The sequence below is a fragment of the Prunus avium genome, chromosome 2, assembly GCF_965620075.1.
Source record: "Prunus avium chromosome 2, drPruAviu1.hap1.1, whole genome shotgun sequence".
Classification (NCBI taxonomy): Eukaryota; Viridiplantae; Streptophyta; class Magnoliopsida; order Rosales; family Rosaceae; genus Prunus; species Prunus avium.
The window spans coordinates 31,628,708-31,654,706 of record NC_142285.1 but is presented as its reverse complement, the minus strand read 5'-3'; the positions used below and the strand labels follow the sequence as shown (position 1 = coordinate 31,654,706).

Genomic DNA, 25,999 nt, shown 5'->3' with positions numbered 1-25,999 from the left:
TACCTGTTATGGTAGCATTACATTGTCGATATTTTGTCAATATTAACAAATTTCAACAGATCATAATAGAGATCAAATATCGATGGGCCCTGATATTTTCACCAACCTTTCCTATTTCCTCACTCCCTTATATTCTCACCCCCTATTCTCTTACCAAAATTTCCATCTTACAATAGCTCATGTTTTTTTCTTCTTCTTTGTCATTGGTACCAGGTATGATATATGTGTGTGTGTATATACATATATATTTTTATTTTGGAAATTTGATTACATATGTTTCATTCTTTTTCAACGTTTTTCTTTTGTTTTAGAGTGAATATTACTGTGGGAAACATATTTGATTCATATATTTCTCTTTGGATTCTTATATTTGATTCACATTTTGAGGATGGGTAATATTGTATATATAGAAACTTGTGAAAGCATGATGAAGTACTATTTGATTCAATATTTTCATTAAAATGTGAGCGGAGAAATAAGACATGTGAGTGGAAATAGCAGCACCAATATCGACTGTACCTGCATATATTGTAGATTGGTACTTGTTCATTACCAAATAATCTCTCATTCTGTTTTCATGTGTTATTTTGGTATTAAAAAAATACGTGGTTAAATAGCAGCACAACAAATGAATGTATGCCGTAGAGGTTCCTTTTGGAGCTTATATTTTTCGTTTGTATGCTATTTGTTGCATATATCCTCGGATTGTTTTATTTTTATTTTTTTTTCCATTTCTTCCTTTTATCCATTAAATTTTTTGAACTGTCTATGATGAGAAAAACTCATGATGTGAATTTGATTATGTGCTGCTTCAAATGTCACCAAGGGCACCGTTTCTGGTTTTGAAGTAAAGGAAGGTATGGAGAACTCCAAAGACTTTGGTCGTTTCTGTCACCCCAATTTGCAGAACAAAATTTCTAAAGGTTCCTGCCTGAGCAAGTTGTCAATGCGTGGCATATTCTCAGATCCTCACCATGAATTTGATCATGGCCCGGAATCACCTTCAGAAAGAGAAGACAGCTCAATTTATAATGAAGAGTATAAACATGTTGTACAATCTGCTGATCAGAGCAGCCATGAAGAATCTGATGTTGATGAAAAACCAAACGCTGAAGGAGATATGCAGCCGATGGATCGGCCAAAACCCTACCATGAATTCTTAGATGAGTTCAAGCAGCAGGAGCTCAAGGCTGAAATAGAAGCATGGACAAAGACTGAGCATATGAGACTCGTGACCAAGTGAGGAAGACTACATCTATTTTGTGCATATATTTATGAAAAGGTTTTGTAATCAATTAGCATGTTTTGAGTCTTGGCAGGTTGAGAGAAGAAGAGGCTGCTATAGACGACTGGGAATTCAAGCAGACCAGCAAGGCCTTGAAGGAGATTAAAAAGATTGAGGTATGAAATCGTTTGAAGGTTAATCTGCTTTAATCAAATGGAAGTTGTTTATGCCATGTTGACTGCGGTAAAATTGTTTGAAAGTGAATCTGCTTTGCATGCTATTTGGGAGAAACTTTTGTGTGTGACGGGTAGTTTAGGTCACATCATTTTATTGATTCACCCAAATAATAAGTAATAAGTATACGTGTTGGGAGACGGATTTCTACTTTGGGTTTTAATATAAATAATATACACTCGTTATAACATGTGATGCTGTTACGGTCACATACAAAATTACTTGTCGAAACAATAAAACCATTGTTTTTAGACAACATTACAGATGACATCTCTAATAGAGATAATGTTAGAGCCAAAAAATAGTGATTCTAAACTTCGAATTTGGCAGAGCAAACTGGAGAAGCAACGTGCAAAAGCAGTGGAGAACACATGGAAGAATATGCGCATAGCCAAGGAAGAGGCACACAAGAAGAAGATAAAAGTAAGACTATCCACAATCGGGAAAATATCTGCAGTTTCAGAAACTTACCAGAGGGCTACCTTCTCCACCAAGAAACTCATATGGCACAAAGTCGCTGCCTACTGCAAGTCTATGTATCTCAAATCTGTCCGATGCACTGCACTAACATCAGAACCGCGACGATCCTAAACTATTTGCTTTCTCTGACTCCTTAAACATAGAGGACATAATCACAAAAGAAGCTATCTGGCATTGGACACAACCAAAACGTATGTAATTGAAATCGGATCATCTTTCATGTCATGCCATGTTGGTCTAGGAAAGTTTAGACTCTGATGATACTTTTGTTATCTAAACTGCAAGAAATAAACTTGGGTATTATTTCCACCAGAAATCATTGAACCCAATGGTAATAGTAATGGCGCAATCCCTACTATTTGTTAAACCCCCAAAAGCTCCTCTTTCTCAACTATGAGAACTCTTCAAATGAATTATCACTCAACCCAACACCATCTTTTTTTAGCGGCAAATCTCAATAATCCATTTTCAGAGCAAAGTCGCAGGTGAGCCTACTTGTATTGGTGGATCCTACCTCTACGAGAGAAGGTGGTACATATCCACCACTTTAGGTGCAAAAGAGGCGCGTGGTGTTTCCTTTGCAAAAGATCAAACTCTTTGCCATAATCATCTTCAACACCCCAAGAAAACTCCCAAAACGTGAAAAATCAAAAAACAACTACAATAACCCCGTTTCACTGAGAACAGTTCATTAGTTCTTTGTTTTTTCTCTTTTATCCCGTGTGCCATAAAAAAGGGACACGCATAATCGATGCTAAACTGTATTTACCCCAAAATTTAAAAAATAAAAAAAGAGACATATTGGTAACTTTCCGGGTAAAGCATGTTTTTTTTCAAGGACCTAGATTAAAAATGAAACTTCCCTTTCTCTTCAGGCCCAAAAGTGTTTTTTTAACAAAAGCAGGAGCCTAATTATCTTTTGCTAATAAAAGTAAATCGCCCAGCTACTGGCAATTCCTGGGGGTAAGATCGACACCTCAAATAACTTTTAGGGTTTTAACGACATTTTACACCCTGGAGTTTTGGGGTCATTTTCAAGATGCCTGTCTGTCGAGCAACCAATTAATGAAGGCAGCAAGTTGAGAAAAAGAAAGTAAAATAACTGCATTAAGAAAAAAATTTACAATGTAGGTATCTATCTAATTACAACAGATCAACTGCAATACAATAATTACAAGTACATGCAGCTTGCTGGTGGTTATAGTACAAATCATATCGTTTGGCCATGCAAAACAATCTGTGCAATTTGGAAATGATTCACAAACTCTGAGGAATTGCTCTTGATCAGTGTGCACTCTCAGATACCCAACCTGAGACCATGCTTTCATCAACAGGTTTTGGACCGCCGCAAGATCTTGAGACAGATTCAAAGAGTTTTTCAATCTCTGGCGCACACCGTATGAAAGCTCGGTTCCAGAACTGGTATCTAGGGTTCTGAAATAATACAACATAACGATTTAGAACAAATCTGCAGCTTGCAAAATTTAAGCTTCTTTCTATTTTCTTTTTCAAAGGGGCGGACATTTACCTTGATAAGCTCAATGAAGGTAATCAGAAGACCCCATGGATGTGGCCGATTAACAATCAGACGTTCCAACAGTACTCTTGTGATTTGCTCCTGGATAATTTCATGCTGAAGCATAAAAAATGTCGGCAGTTAGAAGATGTATGCAGCTGAATCATAATTGATATGAAAGCAATCTAAAAACATGCATTGGGGTTCTGTGGCCATTATCAAAGATTATCTGGTAAGACTTAGACCCTACATTAAGGATCCACCCGCCCATAAACATGCTACATATCGCAATGTGCACATTTAACTTGTATGTTATATATGGCAGTCTGCATGTTTACCAAATTGATCACAATGCTTTCAAATCCAAGACTTGCGATATAAGTCCCCAAAAACATTAAAACAAAGTGCTCCAATTGCCCATGGGACTAACCACAAGAACAGACAATGAATATCATAAACAAAAGCAAACATCTAACTTGTCTCACCTGGTTTGATTCGGCAAACAAGTAAAGAACAATGAACGAAAAGTAATGGGTATGGGTGTTTGGATAGCGCAGTTGGTTTGCAATCGCATTTAGGAAAAGGTAACGCCCTTCAGTATCTAGGTCCACTATCAGAGTCTGGAAAATATCCAAAGCAGCACCCACCAAAAAGACAGCGAATGGAACACTTTGGGTAGACTGTGCATGAGGTGTTCTAGACTGAAGCTGCTGGATGGCCTGTAAAATTAAACCAAAAAAGTAAGCACTGGACCATCCACTCTACTCAAGTCAAGACCCACTCCAAATACCAAGTCAGAAAGATCTTTAGAATTCGGATTTTGAAAATTCCTTAATGCCTCTTCTTCAGCAAAGCATAACAGTCAGAGTTCACTAGAACGTGGAAATCAAGAAAATCTGACAAAGTGAACTTTTTGAAGTGGGCACATATGGAAAGCAATGGATTCTATGTAGGTTCCAATATTGCAAAACAAGAACACTGATCTTAAAAACACAAGTATTAGAACAGTTGGAACTTGTAGCATATGTCACCTTAGAGACAAATGATATGTAGATGCATAATATTAGCATAAGAACAAGTACCTGCATCCCAACATAAAGCACAAGGGAGTTGATGAGGGGTACATTGTAACGAGTACCAGCTAAGGCAACATCGTTTGATGGAAGTAGCAATTTTTGCTTCAGTTCAGTCAGAAATGAAGAACCTTGTTGCCTTGTCTGCAAATTTTCAAACAACATTTAATCTAGATAAAAATTTGAAATAAGAAAAGCAGAATAGAGAAAACTGTAGAAAGGGGACACTAAATGAGGAAGGTCAAAATGTCCACACAAAAGACGTATCAGTCCACCTGTACGTAAAACCTAATTAGCACATGAGCAATAAAACAGTATTCAGTCTACAAGTCAAAAATTGTGCATACCTTGAGATACTCGTCCACATCAGTTTTCATCTGCTTCAATTTTAGAGTTGCATCAACCTCGGAAAGAATACGTGGAGACTGACTGATTTCAGCAAGCAAATCAATCTGCATATATACAAGGACAAACCAGTCCCCACCAGATTAGTTTGCATAACCATAAATGTTACAGAGTAAATATGCAGAATCGTCGGCAACCTTTAAGTTCGGAGTAGATGGATCCGGCAGCCTCATATTACGGGGAAATGCACTGAGGATAATATTTCGCATTTGAATGCAGCTTGGAGGAATAACATCACAGAAGGTAAAGTGATAGTCACAGAGAAATTCTGGGAAATCATGAAGTAGCACTAGCAGCACCCTAAGTGTGCCTTTATACAGGAAATGAACCTACATGGATAAAAATACGAGAAAATGCTGTGAGACGGAAAGCAATTTAAGCAACACTGCAACAAACAATGAAGCCCAGCAGGAAAAAAGGGGCAGACCGGAACTCCTAGTTCAGCGTTCCTCAAAAATGGCTCCATGAATTGAAACAAGTGTACCAGCAAACGTTGGATAAGGGGCCAGCCCTTCTGGCCATTCCCAGCGAGCATTTTTGGCATAAAACTCCTATGACTCACCAACTCGAGCCATGCAAAGCTGATAAAATATTTCTCAGTATAGGAACGCACAAAGTTCCAAGGAATAAAATATCACAATTTATTCTTACAAAAATATCATATCTAACTTTTGTACACCAAGATTGAATGATAATCTTTCCAATCATGAATGGCAATGATGCACAACCAATAGAGAACAGAACAGAGATAGAAATAGAGAAGGGAAAAGAAGAAAAAGAAGGAAAGGAAGAGACAAAAGGAGTAATTATAGGGGCCAGTGCAAAATCAACTCCAACCCAATCCGTAGTTAAATAAAATCCCTACAATATCATCCAATCACCTACAAGTTCATAATCCCAGAGCTGGAAACCTAATAATATACAAACTCAACCATATAAGCTACCATTTCCTTATCTTAAGAACTGACATTTCATTTCCTACCATTGACAAAAGAGTAATGAATATAACCAGGATGCTAACCTGAATGTAGGAACTTTAACAGGCTGCAAAGCATTAAATGCATTTGCAAATGCTGACAAGATCTGCAACATAGACAACCAACATTAGTGAGTCAGCATAAACAATAATGACAAAACAAAGGCAAAAGACCCTAGCAGCAATCCACTTGATCCAGACCTGAAAGTTAGCACCATCAACCACAGGATCCAGAGAACCAAGGTCCAGCAGCCAGTTAACAAACAATCTAAAATATGGTCTTGGATTGAAAGATGCTTTCTTTTCCTCTGCATCCTTTTGAATGAATCTCACTGTGACTGTTAAAATCTGCCAAGGGCCAAATCATGCAAAAGCATTATTGGATAAGCAATAAAAACAAGATTCAATCAAACTCAAAATCTCCTTGTGCCCACCTTAGTCAAGAGAAATAGTTTATTCGATCCCTGCTCAATCAAACAAGACATGTAAGTTTTATAAAATATAAAATAAAACTTTGTACAGGAATCATTAGGAGCATAAAATAAAATTACGACGGAATAATTACCTTCAAAATTGAGAAGACAAGTTTAGCATAGATATCAATGGCAAGGAAGGAGAGACTCTGCACTTGTTGTGGTGTTTGCAATGTGCCTGGATTCATCACCTCAGAAGACACGCAATGTGCAACAGAAAGCTCCTGCAGATGGGTAAAAAAAACACATGCTTGGTAACTCCTCGTATCATTCTGTAACATACCATTCTAGAAATTGAAAACTCACTGTGAGGACGCGGAAAAACCGCTCTGTCATTTCATCCCCCTTCAGCAGACCATTTTGATGCAACTGTAAGATGAAATGGGCACAAGCTGCATCATTTGCACCAGGAAGTTCACAAATCCGGTACCACTCTGCAAACAGCATTGACACCTACAACATATTCAAAGAAGTTGAAAACACATCAGAGAACAACTTTACATGTACCACTCTTTCATCTATAGACATATTTGTATTTGTGCTCTAAATACAATATCTAGGATGGTACCCATTTATCCACCTAAATTCAAAACAACAATACTCCTCCCACCCTTATGCACCAAGCAACCAAGTAATGTCCCAGTTACATCCTTATAAATTTTCTTTAGTTCAAATTATTCACAGCAAATAATAGGTCTGTTGAATATGCTTAACATCTAACAATGTGCTGTTCAGGGTTATAAAGAATGTATCACGCTACCTGCTCATGGAAACCAGCAGGATCAGGTTCCACAGACTCCACATTACTAAAGTCTTCCCTGTTCACAGGAGAGTGAACAGGAGCCTGTTTCAGCCAAAAAAAAATTATTATTATAATCGAGTCAGAAGAAAATACACATAAAGTAGGCCAAAATACTAAAGACATATCCACTGACCTTTTTATCTCTAGATTGTCTGGCCTTGTCCTCCTTTCCAACATTAATAGCAGATGGAGCAGCCACATTAGAAGCAGGATTCTTCACCATTTCAACCAGCTGCTGTAGTGACTCAGGAGATCCAGGCTTTGCAGCGAGCTGTGTATCAGAATCAGTAAACAAACTGTACTAATGTAAAACACAAAGCACAATTTTTTTACACAAACCTTTGCCAAAGCATCAACAAGATTATGAAGTTCTGATATAACTTTAGATTCTTCAATCACCAAAGTTTGGAGAAGGGAAATGGAAAACTCAGTTGCAGGCCCTGCGGATTTTAAGATATCAGTAAGTTACATCAACTGCAGTAGCATTAATATTGTAAACAAAACAGCCATTTTACATACTATTCCTGCCCCCGTCAATAAGTTTGGCCATATGAACATTGTACTCTGCAAGGTTTAGCAATTCACTGTGAATAAGGCCAACAGTAATATCTTTGTTAAACTTCCGGTCCTCCTCGGAATAAATAACCTGCACGAAGTAGCAAACCAATATATTAGAATAGGAAAATGTGACACGAATAGAAGTGCTATTAATATATCTAGATCGTACTATTATCTAAGTCTAACTGCTATGAATAGAATTGACAAGATCATAATAATAAAATCCTAAGTGCGGACAATAGTAAGGAAAATAATTTTTTTATAATACAAACAATATTATTAAAAAGAAACTGAAAAGAAACAACAAGTGGATAAAGGATCCACTACGCCCAAACAAACCCGCATAAACCAAAAGCAAAGGAAACAACTGCCTCCAAACAGGCAACGAGCCGACGGAGGAAAAAGACTGAGGCAAAACAAAACAAAAAGGCCAAACAACCCCAAAAAGGACTGGAGAAAAACCACAAGAACCATAGTAAGGAAAATAATTACAAATTTATAAAGTTATGCTCACCAAGAAAAGCCGAAATTGAAGGATCATTAAGGGCAAAAGAGTTGTAAGAAAATTAGGTAACCCAAATATGATCCAAATCAAGAAATAATTATGTTCAAAGGAAAACATAGAGGCTTTCCAGACAAAAATATCTATCTCATAACACAAGTACAATAGTGCATACCCAACTAGTGAGCTCCTTAACAACAAGCTTGCAAACATCACGAATGGCAGTCAGGATTGCAAGATGAGCACCGACATGAATATGGTTGGATGCATTCTCGTATAAACCCTTGAAAACCTGTTTCAACATTAAAAACAAACTCGAAGCATTAAAATCATTGGACAAATATTTACCAGAAACATAAATTTCTGTCCAGGGATAATCAAACCAGTTGCTTCACATCAACAGAGAAACTCCATAAGCATTCAAGTTAGCTGTAATGATTAACTATTCAAAGGAACAAATAACACAAAAGCTTCTCACAAAGGATAGCACTGACCTTTTGAGCCACAGCCAAGGCAGCCTCATCTCGACTAACACATCTGAGTATAATCTCAGGAACTTCACCAATGACTCCCTGGATAAGACATGCCAGAGAACATTCATCTAGTGTAAAATATACATGTCATAGTGTATGTACTTATGTATGTATGACTACAAAAGGGAAAACACTTTCAAGGTTTATTCTATACCAACTAGTTTTGATGCACGTATATATGGATAATACCTTTCAAGATACAATTTGGAGGAAGAAGATACCATAAAGATGAACAGATACAGTACCTGAATTTCTACATCTCTAGCATCACTAGTTACCAAAGCTTCCAACTGAAAACAATACAGAAGATTAGGTTTTCATTAACTCATAAACACTAAAAATAAAAAGTAAACAAAAAAAAAGATATCGATGAAGGATATATCAAGAACTCATTCGCTATATAATTAAAGACGAGACAAACATCAGAAAGAAAGGACAAGCTACAAAGGTTATTTCCAACCTTTTGTGCCACAATCTGGTATTTATCCAAAGCATCTCTCGTGTTGAGAGAAGGTTCTGAAATGTTACTTCCAAGACGCTCAGTTACAGCAGGTGAAGGTGGTGGCTGTGAAGAAACTCCAGATTCCTAGCCCCAAATGTAAGTAAGAACAAAGTTTTTTCATGTAAAAAGTAACTTGAGCATTATAATATCATGGAAAAAGTTTTTTCAACCTTTACAGCATCAGACGACTCTACTGATTGTAGCTCTGGGGCAGAAGCAGCAGAAGGAAATGAACCAATGACAGAATCATTTTCAGAACTCTGCTGGGAAACACCATCACCCACCCCAACATGAATAGAGGAAGCACTGAAACATTACACCAAAATTACAAACATTCAAGCAACTAATACTTCAAGAAGTACATGAACTACATAACTTAAAAACTAGAAACAAAAAATATAAAAGAAACCTAAGATGCAGAGCTGAATTGGGTTCAATCGCCTCATCCAGCGGACGAGAAACTGCATCAAATTTGCTTCCAGGGCCTGCTGAGTAGCCTGTGTTAAGTTGTCCTGATGCTGGAGTACCAGCAGGAAGAACATGCGAGTTCTGGCTAGACTGGTTCTGCCAGGGAAGCCGAACAAAGTCCTATATAATAAAGGAGTGTAAGAACAAATCAAATTGCTTGACATTCATCTCATCACCAGACCATATCAGTACCAAAAAGTAGCGCATTACCTCATAAACTCGCTGTTGAGAAAGGGACAAATGGCCAGGTTTAGGGCGAAGGGCCTCTGGCACAACGCCCATGGAACCTTGAGTATAGATGCTAGTATCAAAAAAGGTTGCACCAACACCATCCCTCTTCCTTCTTAATGAGAGCTGTTGAGCTATTTCCCCGTCAATTGTTTGTATGGCCTGCAAGCAGTTAAACACAAGTGAAAAACAGCATAATTGAATATCCATGTGATCTCTACATGTGGATCATTTTGATTAATTACAGATCAGAACTAGTTTATCTAAATTCAAATTTCAATCTTCCAAAGCAAACTTCGGTCAGCATATAATTCTAAAACATATTTCACTTCCTTTCCAATTGACCCAGAAGTATTTTTGCTTTAAGTTACATCCTAGCATAAACAAATGCGTAGTGAAATGTTTTCAGACCGACAGACAAATTCTCAAATATTGACATTAACCTGCCAATGGTAACACTAACATCAAAAGACCATTCTTTGCACATTCTTCCTAATATGAGCAATACAAAAGCTTTCTTTAGTTGTTTCACATTTTGCCACCATGGTAAATCATCACAAAAAGAACTGATGTAAACAAACAATAACAGTAACTTTCAAAAACATATACATATAGAGATATTATGTGTGTGCGTGTGTATTCATCAAGCCAAACCTTATCAGTCGCAGCCTGTTCAATAACTGCACAGCCAAGATCCAGATTATCATTAGTAACAAGTTGTACAGCATGTTCTAGAAGATCACTGGCAATATTTAATCCCTGAAGGGAATTCCTGAGCTGAGTTGATATTGAACTGCGCAAAGGTTCCTGCTTCCAGAAACACAAACCGAAGATGAACACAGGGAAATAAAAGAAGTCCTCACACCAAGAAAAGGCACCCCAATAAATTGGCAGCAATGAATAGTAGTTGGAGTAGAAATTGTTATTTGTATCAGACACAATGTGTGGCATTCCAATGTGTTGTGGCAAATCAACCCAAATAATGACATGCATATGTATACCCTGAATGATGAACCCTTAAACCAGCATACTGTGCTAATGATTGTACATGTGTTAAAAATAATAGGTCGCATTCACACTATACAAATTTTCCCAAAACAATCCCAAGAAATTTATTGTAAGAGGAAATACCTTGCATGTCACATGAGCTAGACTTCCTGCCAAACTTGCAACCATCAAGTGAGCTGCATTAAATATTCTCGTCTCATCTAATTCCATGGCATAATCCTACCAACACAAGTAATTGGAAAGAGAATTAGGATAAATTACTAGACAGATTACTGTTTCGGAAAAATCTTTAGTTAGCAACCAAACGAAACATTTCCAAGAATCGCCACTACAGCAATATACTTCCCAATCACAACCCATAGAAACAGTGTAAGGAACAATAACAGAGCAGGGTAGAACAGTGGAAACAGATCTACATCAAAGACACTTATTTTTGACATCCAACCCACGAAACAATCTTTCACAGTGCAAATGTTCTCGCAGTTCAGTGCCCCAAACTTAGCATCAGAAGAGAGCGGTAAGGGAGGCTTTCCTAGAATGGTCAGTGTGTTGAAATTTTAACCTTGGAAATGTGACTAATATTAAACAGCAATAAAAAAACAGAAAGTCATACAGGAGCACTAGTTTTTCTTGTAACATTATTCCCTCATTATTTAGAAGGAAAAAAACCCCTATAAATCTTTTATTCAGGCATGTAGGATGCACGTACATATCGGAGTCATGAATGGACATCAACGCCAAATCTGGATTGCACTGACTCCAACCCCATTTATACAAACAAAAGCAAGAGGAACATTACAATATCAAAATATTGCTTCAGAACAGTAGGACATAGAATTGAAATAGCAACCACACATTCTATTAAATTGCCACCAACAAGCCAATTCAAGATTAGAAATGGAAATGCATAATGAGCCCCAATGCAAAGACCAAAGTGCAGAAATGCTTCTGAAATTCTGACATAACTGAACAAGGCCCACTACGCTTTACATAAGAATACAGTTGGCCCTCAAGAATAAGCATATACAAAATATAAAGTGCTACTGTAACATGGATATCAATGGGAGTGTGTGGCAAAACAAGGATTGATTGAAGGAATGTGTTGTAGAAGCTAAAGTAGCAACAATGGGGGAACAAGAAGATGAAGTTCGAGTCATCAAAGAGCCATAGTGACAAGATGGACATGAAATAAGACATTATGCAAAGATGACAAGATTTAACCAGGACACAGCCTTAAAGATAAAATAGCAAATTTATTCAAATATAGTCAACAGTGGCAAGAATTATTCAGTTCACTAACCTTTAAAACAAGCTCTTTAGTGGTCTGGGTAGCTATAGAAACACTGCGCTGAACAATACCAGATACTATCTCTTTGATAGCTCTGTCCATTGCGATTGGAACCACTCTGCAATATATTTTAAAAATGAGTAATTCTACCAAAGTGCTAGTCAAGGTACACTGTAAGAAAGGACTATCATAGAACCTCTGAAAATGCAGTTGCAATCCCAAGCCAGTTAGCTTCTGGTTAATGATTACATGAGTTCCGATATTAGGTATTTGTGTGGGAAGCTGCAAATGGCCAGAGGCCAAGCCAAGTAGAGGATCAGAGGACAAAAACACTAACAAGAAGAAGGCAAACATCCCTACTAGACCATACTTGAAAACACACACAACCACCCCCCAAAAAAAAAAAACCAACAACAAAAAATGAAAACATTGAACTGCACCTGACTCGCAGAAAATGGTGATTGTGACGGGGTAGCTTGTAACAGTCCTTGAGCAGAAGGAATCTGATCAGACAACCCTAAAGCAGCATGCTTCTCATCCTCGTTAAAGGTACCAGGTGGAAGATGAAGAGGAGTGCCATACTAAATAGAAAATACATTAAATTGTCAAGGTAAAAAACAATGTGAAAAGAAAATATGTTACAAGTGCTATCACCCAATAAGATCTCAATTATCAAGAAAATGTTGTGACAAACCTGAGGTAATAGATGTGTATGGCTCCCAGAAGATGGCGCAACCTCAAGTGGTAGATCAACTTGATTTAGTGGAGATATGATTCCAGATTTCACTTCAGCAACCATCTGTGGTTGGGATGCCCCAACATCTTTGTTAGAGAAATCAGGATTCCCTTCAAGTTCTCTGTTGCGATCCTTGAGAAGAGAACTTGGTGTTATCTCCTTCAAATCCACACCAAGATTCTTGAATAGAACCTGAAATTCCAAAATAATAAGGCAGATACACTAGAAATTCTATAACGATATTATGGAAGGCAAGCTTCAATAGATAACCCAATGAAAACGTATGTGTACCTCTATGTCAAACTTCAGGTTCATCTTTAAGTTTGGCATTGAATAGATCTCAGCAAGTAATCCAAGAATACCCATTGTCCAGGGATTTGGTGGTTGGTATGCCAGGCTACTTTGGCATGGCTCCAGAATCTGCAGCACGTAAAAGAGCATAAGATCTTCATGCCCCTTCCCGTCAGGAAAAAAAGAAAGCAAAACAAGCATAACTATACCTTTGAAGTAAAGGGTATAACTGCAATCATCAACCCTTTCTCATATGCCTGTAGGGGTGAGGGAGGGATAGATTAGAAAAAACCAAATGGTAACCACTTAATGGGTAGCATAAGTCTATACCACTAAGAGTAACCAAATCAAGAACAACAACATTGATCAAACTCACACCTCTATAATTAAAGACTTGGGATCTATTTCACGAGCCCTTAAGACTTGATTCCTTCCAATTGTAAGCTTCCCAAGCCAGCTCCCTAAATTTTTTAACAATGAGCGCTCTTCTGAGCTTGATTTTATAAGCTCTGATCCAAGAAGAACCTGAGACAATGCACAGGCATTAAATATATAATCATACTCAAATGCACAAATAACATACATGTAAGACAATAAACTGTGCATCTGACCAGAAGAAAAATAGAAAAGACACAAACCTTGCAGTTCTCATAAGTAGCTTGAACAATCTCCTTATTCAAACCCTTAGAATTAACTTTGTCCAGAAATTTCAGGTACAAGTCGTGAAAATTCGGCTCAATGCTTGCCCTGCCAAGAGGTTAGGTGGGTGCACCACATGTTAGGACAATAACCAAAGGAAAGTGAGACAATCAAAATACAAACAAATTTATCTATGCATATCTCATTTCCAAAAAGTACATAACCTTTTCATAACCATATACTCCGCAAACCAAGGATGGTATTGATCTTTCATTACTTCTGTAAACTCCTTTGACTTAGCTTCAACATTAGCAACTGAAATATTATTAATTATAAATGATATCTTGTCCTGAACCTCTGATGCTGGAGCCTGTAAAAGAGAATTGGGAACATGTAAGCATTAATCTCAGAAGAACACATGACATGGACAAGCTGAATACTTTGCCCGGAAACTTCAAAGTTCTAACATAATATCAACTTCAGAAAATTACAATTTTTTCAAAAACATACAAGGCTGAGACTTTAAAAACACAGAATAAGAGAGACATATAAAAACACAGAAACTCGACTCTTTTGCTCCCTGTTCCAGCAGCATCCCAAATCAATTCAGTAAACAACAAAAATGGAAAAGTATATAAAGTAGCCATCTTAGATACTTCTTCATTAAAGTGTAGATTAGCAAATCACATATACTCAAAAACATACCATAAGCATCACCCTCACTATTATGCAGAGTTAAAGCCCTTAACCAAGAGGTACTTAAAATTTGAACCCAGAATTGGATACATTGGCTAATTAGTCCATAAGAGCTAATTTTCTGTAAGAATATTCAAACAGGGCAAAGAGAAAAAGAAGACTAATGACAACATTAAGATGTCATATTTGCAGTAGAAGAAAACAAATGCCATCACAGTCTGGACCCTCATAAAAAAAAACAATCTGATCTGATGCATACTTATGTCAAAAACAGTAATCGAAATATAGAACATCACTGAATAAGGAGTATTAATGTCAATCAAATATGACGATAAGGTTGTGAAACAGAAGCGGCTACAGCAGCTAAGACCACTAAGAATAGGAAAGGTGGAGTTGGGCCCCCACGTAAGTTTTAGAAACCTGACTGCAATGTGATAGTGTAAAAACAAAAAGATATATATATCTATATAAATAAAGCAAAAGGAAGAGAATGGTGAAACATTCAAAATCCCTGAAAATGCCCTTTGCCAAAGAAAAAATTAAAAACACACCATTTTAATTAAGAGGGTGAAATAGTAAAACACCACTGACTTAATAAAAAGAAAAAAAAAGTATGTATAATATATCAACACACACTAACAGCATCTTGCATGAATACGAGGCCTATAAGATGGAACACAATACCTCAATGGGAGTTTCTCTTTTCTCAGCAGCAGCAACTAATGTTTCGATGTTCAAAGCAGAACCAAACCCTGTATTTGTATTGCACATTATTGTAACATTCACCAGGAACTTAATTATGTAGGGATGAAATAATGACTTGGGAAAGAAGTTGAAAATTACTTGTAGAAGTAACTCCTCGTGAAGGACGAACGAAACCAGGGGAAGAAGAAGACAACATTGCCGGAGCACTGACTGCACTTTGTGACTGCAATTTTATAAGAAAATGAGGGGGAATCAAAATTTAACGATACAAGGAGCTGATAGAATCTAGTCCCAGACACCACCACACACACCACCCCCCCAAAAAAAAACAAAAACCCCTTTTTAAAAAATGTAAGCAGGCATGCCTTCTGAATACTAGGAGCATCGCCTAAAGGAATAACCGAAGGTTGCACAACAGAAGATAAAAGTGGCTTTATGTCATTGGATGAAGTAGAGGCTTTATGACGGTCATCAAGAGAACTTTCATGTCTCTGTTGAAGCGGGAGAGGAGATGATAGTTGCTGCCCAGTATGTAAGATGCTCGAACCATTTAACTGCATTAATGACTCAGCATATAAGCATAAGTGGGCAACAATAGCTCAGCTCGCTCAAATAAATTGAAATAACAAGGCATGGTTAAATTCAATACATGTATCCTTAATGTATGAAATTAATAATTTCATAACAAAAGATTTAAAAAGAACAAAAAAAATGGCATCTGACACATAATCCTAAGAGTGTAAGAGATAATTTGGTGATGTAAATATATCCAAAACTTCCAGCATGATTTTACATCTGATGAGCCTTGGGATGAAGTTCTTCTGGTGTAAACATCAAAGGGCATTACATAGCTCTGGAAAATTGCATCCGGTACCATTAAAATGTGGACTGACCAGATATGTGATTCCATTTGTTGTAGTTAAAGAAATTAATATTTCAGTGATGTCCACTGGAACATTTTGGACATGGGAGAAGGATCATGGTGAAAACCCAAATTCTAGAATAGATGTGTAAAAGAAAATGAAGGGAAAAAAAAGGACACAACAAGAAATCTATGGCCTAATGGTAGTAATTTTATACTTAAACATCACAAATTCTTCACTGCTGTATGCAATGATTGAAAATTTACACAACTGAGATCCTGGATGTGTAAAAGACATTTGGTTCTCGTACTGGTAAATTTCAAGAGTAGAAAGAAAATGTATACTTTTTTTCTCAATTGCAAAACAAGGTTATAAACTGCTTTGCAATGCATCCTTTTCTAAGTATTTTGATAAAATTTTTGAATAATGACACATCACAAATCCAAGTACACCACTGACCTCCACATTTCCTGAGGAAGCTTGACTGGGACCGTGGTGATGAGCAGAAGCATGGTTGCTTCCATCTGAGTCTGAATGGCCTGATGAAATCCTAGCAAGAGCCTGTTCAATGAAAGCCACGAGCTCTGAATGAGTACTACGCAGATGTGATATTTGAAGAATGTGATTGCAATACTGCGGCCACTCAATCAGACGATCCACAAACTGCTCCAAAGCCTTAGTTCCAAACACAAACATCTGCAAGTAGAAAGATCATCAGCAATATCATGATATGAAAAACTAATGAGGGAAGTTAATGAGAAATGTTACGAACTTTTGAATCCGCAGGCTTGCGTAATGCATCTAAAACACCACGCAGAGCAATCCCAAGAGTCAGATGAGTTACAAGCTGGTGCTTGATGACAGAACCTGAAACATTGCATACAATAAAATTGAAATATCAATTTTAACATATAACAGTTGCAGTAAAGTAAGAAACAGGCATCCCTAAAACAAATTAGGGCATACTAAACCATATATTTAAAAGGCAAAAACAAAAAAATATATCACACTACAGAAGGAATCCATTTCACAACGTTTTCATAGAAAAGCTAAGGGCACAGACAATGGGAAAGAATCATAATTATATATACCGCAACTAACTCAAATCTTATGAGTTCTTCTACACACGCACAAAAGAAAACTTTAAAAAGGACAAGAATCGCATCTGGTTTATTCATTAACAAATGCATGCTCTCAACATGTCAAAGAATGACCATCAAGTTGACCATATAATTAGAAAATAGTAGATACCAAAAAAAGTTTATTCTTAACTGTTTCTCGTACTACCTCCTAACAGATACCAAATATGTGGCTCACCTGCCCACTTAAAAAAATAATCCCTCAGCTCAACCAAAATGTATTATACTGAACTCTGTTGTACATTACTCTTTACAGTCTTTAGACAAATTAAAGTTTTAGGGCAAATCTAGAAATACAATTTGGACTGAGGAGTCATTAAAAACACTCACCAAAGAGAACTGCAGCAATTTTGAGCTGTCTTTCAGGATACTTGGGGAAGAATCTGTACTCTTCAAACAGATTAGCAATCATGCACTCAAAAATTGACTGTTCCCTGTCAATTCATGCAGCAAAGAATTGTTAATTAACTCTCAATTTTAAAAATAGTATAATGTGAAAGTAAGAAGCTTCAGCAGATTTTAGTACGGACCTTCCCTTCTACTATAATTAAACCAATAGAAGAGTAAGAAGTGCCAAAACAATATTACATCAATATTACATACATGTGGCACGTAGGAGAATGAAACTATCAAAAAGCAATTTGGGTTCTCATGCATGAGGTGGGGCTGGGGAAAAGCAAGACATGATACAAACTGTACTAACTCAAAGATGCATAATTAGATTCTTTTAAAAGTCAATCCTAACTTTGACCAAAGAAAATCTAGTATCATGTGTACTTCACCTATTGTACTATCACAAGATCTATGGCCTGCAATTGAACAAGATAAAAGTAGGCAATAGTAGGCTTTTGAAAAGATGAGAGAAGATTTAGGAAATAATATTAAAGTATCCTGATTCAAAAGCTCAACAGACATACCTTTTTACAGAAGATTCCTTGAATCGGGCAAGCATTTGGACCATTGAATCAATTGTCAACTGACCAGAAAACATTTGATGGAAGTAAGAGTTTGCTTCCGCTTCAATATCATCTGCATATCCATCAGTTGATGACTCTGTAGTGCCACCATTCTGCAGCCTTGGATTAGAATCCATAATTGTTACAGACAATCTTTCCATCTCCTCAGTAAGTTGGCTAGAGGTAATCAAGCCAACATGAGCTTTAAGAACCTAAAATCAACATTCAGATGATGAAATTCTGCATGATAGATGATGAAGCTCTACATCATAGAAAACAAAATTGCATGCCAAGATGTCAAACCTTCGAGAATGTAGTAGCAGTGTCCACATAAAGATTTGACACAGCACCAGAATGTTGGAAAGGTCTGGTGGAAAAATCCTGTGATCCACCAAATTGAATCTCCTTCAAGAACTTGACGCATTCCTGAAATTTTGCATTATTCGTATAAGCCAGTGATATGCATGATTTTAATGTTATTGCTACCTAAATTTGTAGCAGGGGGAGGAGACGAAAGTTACATTACCTCAAAGAAAGTATCTTTATATGTATTCAAATTATTACTCAACCACTTCTCAAGGTCTATAAACTCTTTTCTGGAAGCAAGAGCCGCCAGTCTGATACTAAAAGGGGAAGGAATCATCTCTAAGACAGATGACAGAATCTACAAAACAAAGAACATATGAGAAATAAATGGCAATTCCAGTAACATTAATACAACCCAAAAAAAAAAAAAACTGACTGACACAACACATACTATCTTGATTCTCAATTATACAGCAACAAGTGCAACAGACACTGGTCGGAAAATCATTCATAAGTACACCCCAAACTTACCTTTAGCTCTTCACAGATATCCAATATTCTAGCCATGCTATCTGGATCACTATTGTGAGCATCAACGAATCCCCGCAGCACCAGCGAGATGTTAATATGCCAGAGGTGGTTAATCATGCCACTGCCCATGGAATTTTTTACTATCATGGGGAAAACGGTAAAAGACACTTCATATTGCAGCAGGTTGTATGCAGTCTGCAATGGCACGTGTAAATTTATCAACCAAAAGAAAGTACTACCAGAATCTAGTGTTTTAAAACATCAATTTTAGAGAGGTACATTTATATGTGCCATCCCAAGAAGCAGGACTTCAGGACAGTGTTTAAGAGGATACTCAAGCATCGATCGAACTGCAAGAGCATGACCCCTCTCAGCTAGTAGACACAGTACATCCAAAAGGTCAAGACACAACCACGCATGATTTGCATGTCCAAGTTGAAGCTTATGGCCATGCACAGCATCAATATAGGCCTGAAAAGATGATAGTAACTCAGAATGGTCAAACAAATATAACATGAGGGAACAGGGAACATGTATAAGCTGGATGAATATAAGATTGTACCAGCTGCCTAACAGAATGAGCAAAGGTAAACACTTCAGGTGGTGCTGATACAGCATGTCTAAGAAAGGATAGCTGACCCTCGGTATTCTTCCAGACAGACCCACAGATGACATGGAGGGGAAAGGGCTCCTGCACAGCTCAAGTCCGGAGACCACAGATTAATATAGACTAAAACATCACAATTTGCACAATAGTAATCCAAAAAACTGCAAGAATACAAAACCTACCTGACACACATGCTGATATACAGACATGAAAAAAGAGAAAGCCTCCTGATTAGGAATGTAAAATCCCTCATGATCCAAATTTTCCATAACCCGTATCCAGTTGGTGCCGGGAGCCTGTAATCAGCAAACAAAATTACGAAAAGAAAACGGATGCACTTTCCTTCACTAAGTCACAACTCAAACAAAAATGGAAGAAGATTACAAGTAACTCACAAGTTGCTTGATTGTATCTACAAGGACATCAATATTCCAGGTGTTCAACATAGGCATATCAGACAAAGTGCTGTCACCAAGCGCCAACCGGAAGGTTGAAAATGTATTCTGATTGTCCTCAAGACCAGCGTGAGTACAGGCAATCATGCCAAGTATTTTTGAGATGGTAAACTCAGTGAGTGGTAAGAAAAGGGATAAAATCTCTTTACACTGAGATGAATCAACTGTGCATCCATAACCTAATTCCTTCATTATATCTCCCATGCTCATTTCCTTCTCCATTTCTGCTAAAATAGCATCAAAATCATTTTCTCCACTTTCATGGAACAAACCCACATTGCTGCAGCAAAAAGCAAAAGCTATTGAGCACAGGATATATTTTGGCATGACAAATAGATAGAAAAGGCAAATAACCTAATACCAAGTAGTTCTAGCAGAAATACAACTATAAAATTACCGTACCTCAAAAAATTGGCATCACGAAGCTCATCTGAAAGCAATGGAGTTAGAACAAACAAACTGTCATCTTTCAGCTGTAATAAAGATAACATCTGCATAAAGGAATCCACATGCTTGGAAAGGCCCTCAGACCGCTGGAGGAACATAACAGTGTTCTGAATTTGCTCAGAAGAATTCAGCGCAACAGGATTTTCACACAACTTCTGGATCTCAGCCATACAGAAGTTCTTGCCTGGAAACAAACAGTATTAAAAATTCTACATTGAAATTATGGCAAAATTATAAGATACTAACAGTGCAAACGAAATTTTTTTTGAGCAAGAATACATCAGTCAAACAGTTCACCATCATTTTAACTGAAACTTACCACATGTCCTGCTGTCTAGGTTTTCAGAATCTGACAACGCAAGACCAATGGCAATCTTCTCACATACAGACAGGTGTAATGCATTCGAGAAATTCTCTAGAATTCCTTCATTGATCTCTGTATTTCTTAGGGACTCACAAAACACTGTATTGAAATTAGGTCTGTCAAGAAGATATTTAAAAACTGAGGAAAGAACCCGTTCCAGTGCCACATTCTTCAAGTCTGTTCCGTAATTAGTGAGATGACCCAGACAGGTCTGGAGCAGCAAAATGCTTCCCTCAATTCCATATTCAGTAAACTGCCATGAAACCACAAACTACATCAGCAAGAGATCCAGTAAGATGCATGATTAGATAAGCTCACAAAAAACCTTATTCCAGGGTACTTGTTATCAGCCACATTAAATATTTTCTTATCCAGAAGTTTATCAAAATTTCAAAATTTCAAAATTCAAGATTGGAAAGATTCTTCGCCCTCAGCATAGAAATAAACATAAACCTTCAATGGGCCATGTGTAAGAGCTACAGATATTGTAGACTGGACTAAAAAAAATAAAGCAAACACATCACATGCATGATAAGTAATTCCTAATCCAGTGTGTATTGTCAACCATTCACTCAACTGAAAATATGAATATCTTCACCAAAATACAAAGAATATTCAGATTTCATATACTAAAGCTGTTAGTTGAAAACATCGCCGTTCAACATCCAATGCATGCTGGAGAAATGAATAAGGATGAGACTATTTCTGGTAAATCCCACCAGAAAATATATACAAATAGAAAATTCAAAACACAACACGACTTGGAATTTTCGCCTATCCCCCCTACTTAACCTTCCCCACTTCTAATTCAATTCGTCATGGTCCTGCCACCCCACTTACCGAACACAATTTTATGCTAAACTTCTGTTTGAGTTGCAATGGGTAGTACAACTTTTCTGGTACAAACTGACACAGAAGCTTATGTGGCAATGCCATGTCAGTTTGACTTATGCCAGCAGAAGCATGGCATGCTAACTCAGCTGACATCAGATTGTAAACTAAATTTGAGCAAATCTTAGCACATTTAGCATTTCCTTTGATCCGTCCATTTCTTCAAATTTGAACACAGAGAAACACAACGCAGGCGTTGTGTCATACAAACACTACGCGGCAAAATTTTAATCCTGTCTTCTTTTTTTCACTTCTATTAGTAGCTGAAGTCCAGAAATGCAACCGAGTGGAATGAGTTCGTCTAAATTCACAAAACTCCGAAATTTACAGAAAATTAGGCGTCCAATACATTATCACAAACAAGATGAATAAAACACAAAAACCAAAACAGAGAGGGAGTACCTGAGAGAGCTCTCGGAGCACATAGTCAGAGTTGGCATCGTTGAGGCTTTGGAGGAGAAAGCGAATCTGGCTCGCGGTGGTCGGCGAAAACTTCAGCATCGCGTAGACGGAGAAGGATTTGGGAGCCGTGCTAGGGTTTGCTCAGAGAGAGATTGCGAAGCAGAGGGTGCAGGGGAGCGAGATTTTGGGAAAACAGGGGTACTCTAGGGATTTCCAGAATCGTCGACAGAAGCGAAAGGTTGAGACTTGGTTGGTGGCGTCTGATCTGAATTTGGAGTGTGTATAATTATAGTGGTAGCGCACACGATGGTCTTTCCGCTGGAAACTCAACTCGGTTACCTGCGGGTTCTTTTTTATCGACTAATGTTTACCTTCTAGTGGAGCCACGTCAGTTGGAAAAACAAATAAGGGAAATAAAGGTCTCGATAAATCTAGGAGGGGCATTTGTGGCGGTAATATTTGTTTATTAGCATCTTCGCACACGCTTCCGCACTTGTGAGATGTTTTTAAAAAAAAATATTTATATTTATTTTAGAATTAAAAAAGATAATGGGTAGTTGTGTTGTGTTCCATAAAAATAAGATTCATTATTTAATTTTTATTTTAATTTTAATTTTTTTTTGTATGAAAATGTGTGAATTTACCATATTATCCTTATTTAATTAATAATTTTAATTCTTAATGTTTGCGTTAACTAAGGGCATTTTCTGATATTTTGAATGTTTTACCATTCTCTACCTTTTGCTTTATATATACTAGCCTCTCCACGCGCGCTTCCGCGCCTGCGAAAGGCTTTCTTTTAAAAAAAAATTATTGTATTTTAGAATTAAAAAAGATAATTTGTAGTTGTGTTCCATAGAAAGAGGATCCATTATCTGATTTTTCTTTTAATTTTAAATTTTTGGAATATGAAAAAGTGTGAATTTACCATATTATCCTCATTTAATTAATAATTTCAATTCTTAATGTTTGCATTAACCAAGGGCATTTTTTGGTATTTTGAATGTTTCACCATTCTCTACCTTTTGCTTTATATATATACTAGCCTCTCTGCATGCGCTTCCGCGCCTGCGAGAGGCTTTTTAAAAGAAAAAATTAAATTTATTTTAGAATTAAAACATATAATGGGTAGTTGTGTTCCATAAAAAGAGGATCCATTATCTGATTTTTCTTTTAATTTTAAATTTTTTAAATATGAAAAAGTGTAAATTTACCATATTATCCTCACTTAATTAATAATTTCAATTCTTAATGTTTGCATTAACCAAGGGTATTTTTTGGTATTTTGAATGTTTTACCATTTTCTGCCTTTTGCTTTATATATATAGATATATATATATATATATATTTTTTATACCAAATCGATTCGAATTAAAAGTCTCGATCAACATAATAGGTTGAATAATAACTATCCGAACTATATGTTATAAATTAACTTGTGTTTTGTACGTGTCTTCCTATTTTTGAAATTTTAATGTGTTGTTGGACTAACACGAATCGTTGCTCACTAAAACCAAATGGTCGATGCACCAAAAAACCTTTGTGATTGGGTCTATTCTCGACAAGAAGTAGACATAGAGGGAAAGAGGGAGATCGATGCTAGACTCCAATTTGAGCAACAACAGCTAGAAATCTCTAAATATGAGTAGCGGTGATGTTGGACTCCAAAGATCGAGAAGATCAAAAGGGAGATCGAGGCACAAAGTCAAGAGATTGACTTATATTAAAGAGATTGAGAGACAAATGAGGGAGATCGAGAGATAGATGAGAGATAGGGACCACAATTCGAGAAATAATAAGACGTTGCGGGAGAGAAGAAGACATTGTGGAAAGAGAAAAACATGTGTATGGTTATGGAAATATATATATTAAATGTCCTTTTCAATTCAATTAAAACAAACATTTTAAAATCTCAAATTTTAGATCGGACTGAGGGGTACTGCAGAACATGTAGGAGCCCCCTCTAATGGAAAAATAACATTCAACGAGGATTTGGTTAAGTCTTACAAGAGTAATATTCTACAACTAGCAATTCATTTATTTTCAAATTGACCCATTTACTATTTATTATTTGATTGACTAATCCTTCATATTGAAATGGGTGAAGAGATAGATGAAAGAGATGGACGAAAGCTAGAGAAGGGGATACGGAGGAGATACACAGTAAAGAGAGACTCGTAAGGATATAGACTTTTTAAAATACAAAAGAAGAAGGATATGGACTTGAATTTTAAATTTTCATATTCAAATTCATATATTTTTTAAATTCGTTGTTTGGTAATAGACAAGGAGAGGAGAGAGAGTATAAATAAGGAGAATGAGAAATTTGGGCTTATCAAATTCTAGTTCAATTTCAACTAGTGGTGTGTTTACTAATCAGGAATTGAAATTCTCATCAGGAATTGAATTCCACTCATAGAGAATTCCTGTGTTTACTTCACATCAAGGAATTGAAAAGTAAGTAAGGCCCACACAAAATTAGGAATTGAATTCCTGATTTTGGAGGAATTCAATTTTTGGGTGGGAGGTGGTATTCTAATTCTTGGAGAACTAACCCATTAGGAATTCATCTTTTTTACCCATTATATCCTCACACAATTTTCAAAATTCCAAATTTGTCATCTACTTTAACCCAACAACGAGGACATTTTAGTAATTAGCACCACTCCTACCCCAATTCCAAATAGTTTAATAAACAACTTCAATAGGAATCCGGAATCTAATTATCCTCAATCGAACTCTTCCTCAATTTAATTTCTCCTAATCCAATTACGGATTAGTAAACATGTCATAGGGTTAATTTCAATTTGGTACCATGGAATTGTACTCGTAAGACATGTTTGTTTATGCAATCTTAATTTTAACAATTAAGTACCTCTGATTTGTCAATTTTTTTTGAAGTGATTTTGGCATTATGGTTTCTATCAAAATTCTGGTTAGCTGCCTATGTGATAGCCCTAAGCTGCACCGTTTTGCTTTTTTCGAAGTCTGTTTGAGGTTATTTTCGAACAATTAAGAGCACTTCCACCCATTTGCCATAGTAAAGGGTAAGGGCAAGGCAAGTGATGTTACTGTTTATGTGAATAGTGACAGCCCTTGCAAAATAAAAGGTGTGTTTCCACCCATTGCCGGCAAAGGGCAAATACTATTCACTTTAACTTATTTTTATTTATTATACTTAAACGATTAATTTGGATAAGATTTTCAGTTGCCACGTGTCATTTTTTTAAAATATAAAATTCTCATCTCATATTTCGGATAAAATTTTTGGATAAGATTTTCTGATAAAATTTTCAGATTAAATTTTCGGATAAGATTTTTGGTTGCCACGTTTCCATATTTATTATAAATTTCACATCTTAACTTTTTGATAAAATTTTCGTATAAGATTTTCGGTTGCCACATGTCCATATTTATTATAAAATTCACATCTTGCTCATCATACAATTGAAATACATACTCACTCATCATACAATTGAAATACTCCCGGTCCTCATAGTCCAACACAATCGAGTACAAGGATGACTCAATCATTGCATGAGGCGGTTCCACCGGATCATGATGTGGGGAAGTATTTTCCTTCGGAGGACGTAATAGTGTCATTATTTCTAACACGGAATGCGTCGCGGGAATGGATTGCGGGCATTGTTAACTTGAGGAGCCATGTGTAATTGTTTTATTTTATTTTATTTTTGGTTTT

The 25,999-nt window shown here is 36.6% G+C and overlaps 2 protein-coding genes across 2 annotated transcripts; one reads left to right on the top strand and one right to left on the bottom strand.

Moving 5' to 3' along the window:
- Positions 1 to 853: 853 nt before the first annotated feature.
- LOC148296864 (uncharacterized) lies at positions 854 to 2,343 on the top strand. The gene is made up of 3 exons (XM_088247886.1): positions 854 to 1,239; positions 1,320 to 1,401; positions 1,790 to 2,343. The coding sequence occupies exons 1-3, from the start codon at positions 860 to 862 to the stop codon at positions 2,048 to 2,050; spliced, it is 723 nt and encodes a 240-aa protein (XP_088104012.1). The 5' UTR covers positions 854 to 859; the 3' UTR covers positions 2,051 to 2,343.
- A 675-nt stretch (positions 2,344 to 3,018) lies between these two features.
- LOC110751076 (transcription regulator) lies at positions 3,019 to 22,600 on the bottom strand. The gene is made up of 51 exons (XM_088247990.1): positions 22,300 to 22,600; positions 20,962 to 21,259; positions 20,598 to 20,826; positions 20,136 to 20,475; positions 19,923 to 20,036; positions 19,696 to 19,824; positions 19,413 to 19,604; positions 19,134 to 19,328; positions 18,823 to 18,960; positions 18,600 to 18,722; positions 18,258 to 18,508; positions 17,671 to 17,774; positions 16,974 to 17,068; positions 16,661 to 16,897; positions 15,704 to 15,892; positions 15,477 to 15,561; positions 15,318 to 15,385; positions 14,162 to 14,307; positions 13,937 to 14,045; positions 13,677 to 13,823; positions 13,508 to 13,555; positions 13,299 to 13,427; positions 12,966 to 13,199; positions 12,712 to 12,852; positions 12,468 to 12,553; positions 12,284 to 12,389; positions 11,107 to 11,202; positions 10,630 to 10,782; positions 9,958 to 10,137; positions 9,689 to 9,867; positions 9,450 to 9,585; positions 9,238 to 9,363; positions 9,023 to 9,067; positions 8,739 to 8,816; positions 8,420 to 8,536; positions 7,704 to 7,830; positions 7,524 to 7,624; positions 7,318 to 7,455; positions 7,143 to 7,226; positions 6,689 to 6,835; positions 6,475 to 6,606; positions 6,344 to 6,373; positions 6,111 to 6,257; positions 5,955 to 6,016; positions 5,361 to 5,514; positions 5,071 to 5,262; positions 4,876 to 4,980; positions 4,538 to 4,672; positions 3,941 to 4,174; positions 3,468 to 3,572; positions 3,019 to 3,373 (listed from the first exon to the last, which is right to left on the bottom strand). The coding sequence occupies exons 1-51, from the start codon at positions 22,396 to 22,398 to the stop codon at positions 3,224 to 3,226; spliced, it is 7,185 nt and encodes a 2,394-aa protein (XP_088104116.1). The 5' UTR covers positions 22,399 to 22,600; the 3' UTR covers positions 3,019 to 3,223.
- Between the last annotated feature and the right edge of the window lie 3,399 nt (positions 22,601 to 25,999).